At 46.5% G+C, this 9,566-nt stretch overlaps 1 protein-coding gene across 1 annotated transcript in view; it reads right to left on the reverse strand.

The window, feature by feature from the left end:
• The window catches only part of VPS4B (vacuolar protein sorting 4 homolog B), a 45,686-nt gene extending 40,768 nt beyond the window's left edge, over positions 1-4,918 (reverse strand). The window contains exons 1-2 of the mRNA XM_019521755.1: positions 4,752-4,918; positions 354-465 (exon numbers count right to left, since the gene is read on the reverse strand). Coding sequence (XP_019377300.1) covers positions 354-465; positions 4,752-4,778 — 139 coding nt within the window. The 5' untranslated portion in view covers positions 4,779-4,918. The remainder of the gene's footprint in view (positions 1-353; positions 466-4,751) is intronic.
• Positions 4,919-9,566: the final 4,648 nt, after the last annotated feature.

The following is a 9,566-nucleotide window of genomic DNA, read 5'->3' on the forward strand; positions in this document are numbered from 1 at the left end:
CGTTCGACCCCAGTACTCTTTCCTGCCATGGCAGGGGGTCGGACTAGATGATCTGCTCAGGTCCCTTCCGACCCTAGAAACTATGAAACTATAAGCAGCAGCAGCAGCAAGGTCCTAGCACCCACCCACATCTGACCCAAGCTGGGTCACTCTGGCTCGAAACCTGAAAAGGTTGCCAACCATTAGCAGAACAGACTTAGTAGATCTCAGTAAAACACGTTATAATTTTTAACATGGTGAACATTTTCTACCATGTAGACTGCTGTTATTTGTTACTTGGTCTGACTTTAAAAAACAAACAGACAAACAAACAAAACTGTAGTTAAATAAATGGCTACACAATTAAATCTTACATTTAACCACGTGGAGAAAATACTGCACAGCATGCTGGTACAAGTGGAATGCTTCCTCGTAGTTTCCTGCTTTGTCTTCTTGTGCTGCCTTGCTAGCAAGGTCTATTGCTTTCTGTAAAACAAAGTGACATTATTAAAATGACATTATTATGCAAGTGCACTGCACGATCAGAGTGAGAATTTAAGTTGCTGTTCCAAATGACTATTGATGCATGGTCTTTCCAATATGAACATCTGCCATGTAAAAGAATGCAAGGCACGTGACCACACATTACTTTTGATCTGTGACATGCACAGACCTGAATATGGCATTCACATTTTAACAATTTGGAGATTATCATATGTAACGTCATTTTCCCAGAAGCTGAGGTTAGTTCCATTTTGTGAGGAGACTTACTATTTAAAGGACATGCTGAACTAAGTATAGATGAATTTACGCAGCACCCATTGGTCCCATTCAAAGACTATCTGTACTCATTTTTACTTAAATGAAAAACAAATTATCCAAAATGGCACGGGAAGAATAATTATTAGTAGAAATATTAAGCTTGTGAAACAACAAAAGCTACAGAGTTTTACTGAAGACTGACTGAAATGATTGTGCACCGAACTGAATAAATTCTTTGATATACCATGTGGGGAAAAAGTATTAAAGGAATCCCTCCCCCCAGCTGCAGGCAACAGGTGGACAAGACAGGTCAGAATGTTTATATTTTAACTACATCATATAACTAAGTCTAAATACGTTTTTGTAATAATTACACTAGATCGGGGTGACAATCCCCAGTTCCTGGGCCAAATCCAGCCCCTGCTGTTGTGTCATTCAGCTTGTGGGCAGCCCATAGCTTGTGGCCCTGCTTGCTACATACTGCAGTGACCGATCCCAGTGGGTGGAAGTAGTGTGGGGCCCCCAGAGCCTGATGATTTCCTTGCCTGACCCCCCTACCCTATGCCTGTGTTTGTCCCCTCCTTGTCACATAGGCAAGTCTTCCTAATTCCCCCTGTAGAGATGGTTCAGCCTCTTCAGACCTGACAGGACTGAAATGGTCCCTTAGGTCTACAAGGCCTAGTTGCCTTGACATAAGTGGGGTAGAGTGCATTCACAGAGCTACCACACACCACAGGCTATGTTGTTAAGAAACCTGCTTTACAGAGAAAAGGGTCTGATGCAGCTTGTTTTTCTGCAAGAGTTTGATGATAAAAATGTTTGTTATGGCTAGAATGCGCCATAACAAATGCTTTTATTCATATCTGGAGCAGATGGCTCTTGCTACCAAGAATAGGAGAAAAACAACAATAAAGTGAAGACATAACTCAAGTTGTTGATAAAAAACACAAAACTGGCTTAATTGGTAGCTACATGATTAAAGGGCAATAAATATTACCCCCTTTTTCCTTCCACCTCTCTCTCTCTTTCCCTTACCCTAACGATGCCTGCAGACAACAGGTATCTGATTACAATGTGCTATTCTGTTAATTTGTAATTGAATATATATATATATATATATATATATATATATAGAACTATTTTATTTGCACATATGTGGCCATACCACCTAGATGCCAAGCAGATCAGGGTTCTGTTGTATTAGATGTTGTACAAATATTGTAAAAGTTAGTATGCCTTTACTGTATTTCTGTAACTGCAACTATGTAAAACAGAACTGACAGAACAAAGTGCTTCTCTGAAGTAAATTGCCGTTATTACTGGAATTTAATGCAGTGCCTCCAAATTTAAAAGAAATCTAGCATCCACTGCAAAAATGAATATGGAACCCATGCCCTCCTCAAGCATCTTATACCTTAGTAACTTAAAACATCTTCTCTGGCTATAAAAAACATGCTTAATGCATGAAAGAAATATAGCTTTGCATTGTTTGTGTGCACAAAAACCCCCCAAAAACTTTTGGAGCCTTTTTTTCTTTCACCTCCACATTTTCTTCAACTCTGAAAGAATGGGGGATTTTCAAAGGCAAAAAAAAATTGCTCCTTGCAAACCTCCTCCCATTTAAAGACCTTTTTGCTGGTAGTCTATCAGAACTGCAGACTGGCAACACTTTCAGTCACAAAAACAACCTTATTGACCGTTTACAGACTCACTACTGCTCTAGTTTTCAGAGCCTTGGTATCTCAACAGATTATTCTATAAAACAAGCCAGGGGAAGCACGGACTGAATTCCCTAGTACAAAAGGTAAGCAGGAAAAGGCCTTCATACATCACTGTGGCATAAAATGGCAGGGTTTTTTCCCCCAGGGCTATTTAAGAGCTGCAATTATATTGGAAAGGGAGCCAAGGTCAAAGGAGAGAATACTTCGAGTGGTTTTCACATTTTCAACCAAATATTTTTTCCCTTATTTGTACAAACAAGTATAAAGCACCCACTTAGTTTGGGACAATACACTGGGGGTGCCATCCCCATCTGTCCTACACCCAACTTTTCACATGCAGGCAAGTTACACACTGGAAATATGTTTGTACTGATCAGTTTCAACTATAGCATGGCTTTTCCTTTAAAGCTCCTTGCGCAAGCAACTGGAAATAAGCTCTCTCCGAGATGCCACAGACAAAACAAAGCTGATACACAGCAGTAACCAGCAGAGATGAAAAAGTAGCAAGACAAACTCTTTCATTGTTTGGGTTTGTTTTGACTTTAGGGCTTGAGAACAAAAACATCATTTAATCTACCTGAAACCAAAAATATATATATTTTAAAAGAAAGACTGTAGCCATGAAGGGAAAAATGAGGCTGTGTCCCATGAAAAACAAAGAATTAATCTTCCATGGTGTAGTGTACATGCACACAGAAGAAAACCAGCTGTTAAAACTTATCCCCAACAAGTGAGAAGTTGTCAGGAGCAGTAAGCCAATACAGAACTGAAAGAATACACGATTGGCCGTTTCTGAAAACCATTTAATACAGCCCAGAACCAGAAAAACTTACAAACCCCTTTCACAGATTTTTTTATTTATATAAAAAAAATTCCAAAATGTGTGTTCCAGGTCAAATTATCCAAAAGCCATGGGGCCCTGCTACTAGTAAGTATCCTCCACCCTGGACATTTCAATCTGGGGCTTCAGATACTTCCAAATCCATTGACAGGCATCCTATGTGCAGGCCCAAACCCAGATACTTGGGGCTCAGATACCGCCCCCCCCCCAATTTTGCTTGCCCTCAGCAGAGCCATCCCTAGTGTGTGGTGAATCAGGGCATCTGCCCTGGGTCTCTCTCATTGGGAGGGCCCTGCAGAGCTGGGCAGAGCAGCCATGGTCCCTCCTACAGGGCCTGCCTGGGGCTGGCAGCTCAGCCCTGCTTGCAGAAGAAGCATGGAGACCCTCCCCTGCTCCTTTGCAGGGCTACCACAGCTCCACGCAGTGTTAAGGGGGCCCTGCACAGGCTGATTTGCCCTGGGCCCCGCACACCCCTAGGGTTGGCTCTGGCCCTTTTCCAATGGCTGGAGAAGCAAGCTAGGGACGAGTCCCCCATTTTCATAAAGTTGGTGTGCAGCTGAAATCCTCACCCTGGAAGCTGACCAGTGGGAAGCTACATATGAGGCTCTCACAGGGAGTCCTGCCTGTACTTCACCTGACGCTACACAGTGCCACATTAAATCCATTTTGGCTTGGGTATCAGACCAGTGTAACGACTATGCTTGATCTTACAGATGCAAACAAAAACCTCATGTGCATCTCTCATACGCTAGAGGCTCTTGCCCATCACTCTACCAACTCCATTAGACAGCTGAGACTATTCCAGTGCAGTGAGGCCCCCCCCCTTCCCATCTATACCACAACTGCTGTTTTGGTGACACTGGGCCAGTGCCTCAACTTTTCCGGCACTCAAGGCCCTCCCACATTAGACTCAAAGTCTCCCTTCCCGGGCTCCAGGCGCTCCTCCCAAGCTTGGGTGAACTGAGTGACACTCATCTTCAAAAAACTCATGTATTTCAAAGCCTGGCTCCTTGCAGAGGAGCCTGGCAGCCAAAGGGGAAGGCAACCGGCAGGAACAAGCTTAAGCCTACTCGGCTAAGCCACTCATCACCTTGCCTCACAACATGCTTCCAAAAATTTTTTTTTTAATGGAGAAGCCATCCCCCTGCCTCCCGCCAGCAGCGTCCCCCCCGCGCTTACGCCGCCCCCTCCCGAAGCTGAGGCCTCTGACCCACTCGGCTTCCGAAGTGCCCCCCGGCCGGAAACTCTCAGCTCCTCCCCCCCGCCTCTGACGTCAGGCCTCGTGCAGCCCCCGGGGCTCGCGCGCCACAAGAAGCCGCGTTCACGGGGCCGTGACGTGAATCGACCGGACGGCGCCAACGGCTCCCCTCCCCCGGCCGGCCCCGCTCCGCTTCGCTGCCCCCGCCCCCCGACGGAGGGGTGCTCGGCCACGCCCGGCCCGGCCGTACCTGTAGGTTGGAGTTCGTGCTTGCCATGGCGGCGCCGCAGTAGGCGTGAGGGGTGGGGAGGGTGCCGGTTGGGGAAGGGCCGCCGCGCGCCCCCCCGCTGTATTAGCTACCAGCCCGGATCGCCGCACTACTTCCGCATCCAGGAGCGTCAGCGACTTCCGCTTCCGCCCGGCGCTCGCGTGACTACGCGCGACTGACGTCACACAGCTTCGCCCTAGGGAGGGGACAGAGGGGCGCGTTCCGGGATGGCGCATGCGCCCAAGTGTCCGCAGCGTAGAACGAGGCTGGGTGACGACCGCCGGGAAGGTGCTGGGGTGCGATGCTGCCCACGTGTCAGCCTCGGGCCTTCGCGGCTTCTGCTGCTCAAAACTGCCCTCCCCCGCCTCCCAGCAGCAGGGATATTTCGGTCCACTTACACCTACAGGAGCTGCACCCCAGAGCTACTGCTATGGCCTTTTTCCTTGGCTGCACAAGGGTGGTAACGCCACAGCCAGGCCTGTCACATGCCTGTGTGCTGTGAAGTGGCCGGCAAGCCGCAGGGCACGGTCCCTTGTTGTGTAGCATCGTGGATCCGCCCTAAGCATAAAGATGCTGAACTTGCCCATGGTTGCTTCGATCTCATGATCTGTGCTCCAAGAGAAAGAGATTGGGTGCAATCCTGGCCCTTTGCAAGCTGCCACCCTGGAAAGTGAAGTTTTCTGGTATCTGATGGAGAAGCTTCTTCAGGGCAGGGCCGGATTAACGAATAGGCAAACTAGGCACGTGTCCAGGTCCTTGAGCTGTATGGGGTACAACTGGCTCCCTTGGCAGCGGTGGTGCGATTACCCCATCCACCTCCCTTCCCTTCTCTTCCCCTCTCCTCCACTGACCTTGCTGCAACAGGGGCTTCAAGTCCCGCTCCCCACAGGCAGCAGCACTGGGGTGGGGATAGGGATCTTGACCAGCCTGGGACCCACAAGTTTGTTTGCCTAAGGCCCACTGAAGGATTAATCCAGCCCTACCTTAGGGTGCTGCAGTCTGGAAACCACATGGTCAGAACCAACTCTTTCAAAGGAGGTGAAGAAAGCACTGAGGGACTACAATCCTCAGGCTGAATTTTACGGTGCTCAGGCAAAACTTTAGCTCTGACCTATGTCAGAACCAAGTGCGACCTGCAGATGCCCCATTCTTTTTCAATGATTCGAGTTAATACCGATTTCAAGTGATGAGTGCTAATCCTCTGGGACGAAGTTCTCTTTTTATGTTATCAGTGAGTGTGTTACATTGGCGAACAGGGACTTTCTTCTTTTAATTGCTTGGCCTGGTCCTATCTGTCTCTGACAATCTGATCTGTGTGCATGCCCCTCGCCCCACGTGTACAAAAACAGCTCTTGGGTAATTCTGTTTCATGTACGAGTTGCCAAATGAGCAGTCACCCCAGCAACAGTAATGACACTAAGACAACATGTTATCTCCTGCAGAGTAATAAGGATGTGACTAAACATGTGTCAGGATATAAACCAGTTTTATGAAAACATCAGATATACTTAAGATTTACACACTTCTACTAAACTAGGGTCATTTTTCTCCTTCATTTTTCTATACTTCCTTTCATTACCACCACAATAAATATTTCACAAACAGTTCAACTGATTCATAATCCCCTCCTACAACCTTCCGGGGATAAAAAAACCCCACAAACATAAATTAGTAGTGAGACAAAATTCTTCCAGTAAATGTGATATCTTTTATTAGACTTACTAAATAGTTGAGAAATTGTTCTTTGCAAGCTTTCAAGCACAAACACCCTTCTTCAGGCATAAGGAGAGCCTGCTGTTGTTTTGTGTTCTCCTGGAAGGAATAGAAGCCAATATGCAAAAATGTAGCTTTAATGGTTTTTTTAAAGTTTGACAAGGAACAAATATCTAATTTTACAAAAAAGCAAACATAGTTTGTTTTCAAACACTGTCCTAATTATTCAGTATGTATTTGAATCTAAGACAAAGGTTTTTCTCCATTCATCCTGGGGAACCCTCCCTTTCATCTTAGATTCAAGTACAGCCCTGGCAAACAGATGGGGCCAGGGTGGTTCATGTGGCAGGTAGGGGGTGCATGGAACAGGGGGAAGGGGCACACAGTGCAAGGATAGCACAGAGGAAAGGGAGGCAAAAGGAGAGTGGGAGATGGGACATGCAGAGCAAGAGGAGCACAGTGAAAAGGCAAGGGAAAAGAGGCATGGAGAAAGGGTCTTATGGAGTGTGGGAAAGAGTGCAGGGGGAAGGAGAGCACAAAACAAAGGGGAGCATAGGGAAGGGGCGTGGGGAAGAGATGCAGGGAAGGGGTGCATGGGACAGGGGGAGCATGGGGAAGGGGCACACAGATTAGCTGGGGGAGTTGCTGCAGCTCTGGCCCTGACCTGACTCAAGCTGGAGACTGGATCTGGAGTCACTGCTACTACCTGGCCTGCCTGGGTGCTTTGTGCCCCCAGCAGAGACAAGTCTAGAGCAACTACAAAGGTAACTTGGGGGAGGGAGCAGTGGTGGGGGCAGGTACCAGAATGCCTGGGGGAGAAGTGATAGTGGGGAGAAGACCCGGGGGGAGGGTGGGGAGAGGAAGGACAAGGAGTATAGGGCAAGCTGCCTGGTCCTCAGCTGCTGCTCTCCTTGTGATAATGGTTGCGGGAATGAAAAGGACCCTCCAATAACTAGATTCTAGACATAGAAAACGGAAGCAAATTTATAATTATCCATATCTAGAATCTAATAATTGGGGGGGGGTCGTCTAAAATTCAAAGTTGTATTGGATTCAGGTAAATTTAATGGCCACCTTTGTGATATCAAGGCCAACAACCCCTTGGCTTGCTAATTTTTTTATGGAGTGCCTTAAGCATACAGGGAGCTTTATAAGAATGAAAGAAAACACAGTTTCCTGACCCAAGAACAGTATCTAATGTAGATAAATGATAAAATATCAAGCACAAGAATGGGGAAAGACTGAAAGAGAAGACAGCAGTGAACGGCTAAGTTAGAGGTGGGTTTTAAAGAGATATTTGAAAGAAGAGAAAAGGTCTTTCTTCCAAGGATTTCCATTTATTTCCTATTTGTCTGACTACAGCGAGCGAGATACTGATCAAGTTGCTTTGCCCTCTCCTTTCTAACACAAAAGCTGTTAGTTGTTTCATCCACACCTGTGATTTTAGTATTATTAGCTATATCAAACACTAGGTCTAAAACATTTGGAGAAGCCACAAGTAGGTGAGAAATAATCTTTCTAGTCATATTAAACATGCAATTCTGGAAAGATAATTGGCTTCTGTACATATAAACCACAATGCAACCATCAGGAACAATGGTTTCAGAAGGGCCAATTCCAGAAGTCCTTGCTCAGTTATTGCTAATACAAAATTCCCATTGAATCCATGGGTAGTTTTGCCTAAATGGAGACTGAGGGTATGTTTGCACCACAGAATGCAGACTTTTGTAGGATAAATTAGTCCTCACTGAGCTCTTTTTTGGCATAGCTAGACTACTTCCAATACCTGAGCTACCTCATTTAAACTCTGCTGTGCATTGCATGGTGCAGTGTAGCTATTCCCTGAGTAATGATTTCAGGATATGACCCATCAGTTCTAGGTAGACTAGCACATCTCACATTATGTATCAAGAGAAGAGTGCTAGTTTGGTTTGGGATGGGATGCAAGTACAGTGTTTTGTAGTTAAAGAGCTGGTCATCATTCAAGTTCATCTGTTACCACACTCTAAGTATATTCACAGAATGTTAATACCTAAAATTAACTCTGTTTCTATTTTGGTAACTTATTAGTTCTACTGTAATACGCTGTCTCACTGGCCTCACTGTGGTAGGCATTATGCAACTACATTGTTAAGGCTGCTGTCACCAGGTAATGATGTTACGTAGAATATTCCAAGTACTTTGTGTATGAATAAATCATAAATGTTCCATTTTGGCAAGGTATATTGTGTTGTTAGCTCTTTGTGGGAAAGTGGTCCTCAAAGAAAGAACGATGCATACAACAGAGCATAGTTTCTGATTGAAACCTACCCTTGAAGCAGAACCACACTTAAGACACCAGTCACACTCTGGGCACCAGGCGTTAGATTTAGGGTGAGACTCTTCAAAGAAGGGGCCGTCCTGCATGTTCTTTGATCAGTTTGGTTCCTGAGCTGGTATATATGTACAATTAAAACAAGTTGCACTTAGTTGCAGGGTTGTCCAGCTGACAGCTCATGGGCTGCATCTGGCCTGCAAAAGGTTAACATGTGGCCCTTGGGCTCCTGTCTGGTTGCGGCTGACCCCATTGCTCAGGTCAGCAACTGGGCTCTCTGGGGCAGAACAGCACAACAGGATGCCTGGTGAGCTCACTGGCTGAGTGACAGCACCTTTGGGGAGCTCATGTTGCTTGCACAGCAGTGGCAGGGTTGAGGGGGGAAATCGCCTTTGTGGTGGTGGCAGAATGTCGGGGGAGGCTGAAGAGGGATCACACTTCTTATGTGGCAGCAGTGGGGGGGAGATGAATTGCCTGTGTGGTGGTGGCAGTGGGGGGATCATGCCACTTGTGCAGTGGTGGGGCATGCATGTGGCGATGGCCCTGGGGAGTCCATATGGCCCCTGCCACGTGCAGACCATGTGGTATGTGGTCTGGAGCCCACTACCTATGCAGTGCGCAGTCCTTGGTGACTCTGCAGGGGGACAGCCCTAACTTAGGCTAGGATCAGACATTACACATAAACCGGTTTAAGTGATCAGAAACTGGTTTAAACTTGTAACAGAACAGATGTTCAGTGCACATAAACCAATTTGAAAATGGCTAAAAGT

This window comes from Gavialis gangeticus, unplaced genomic scaffold (assembly GCF_001723915.1).
Source record: "Gavialis gangeticus isolate Ggan-Ray unplaced genomic scaffold, GavGan_comp1, whole genome shotgun sequence".
Taxonomy (NCBI): Eukaryota; Metazoa; Chordata; order Crocodylia; family Gavialidae; genus Gavialis; species Gavialis gangeticus.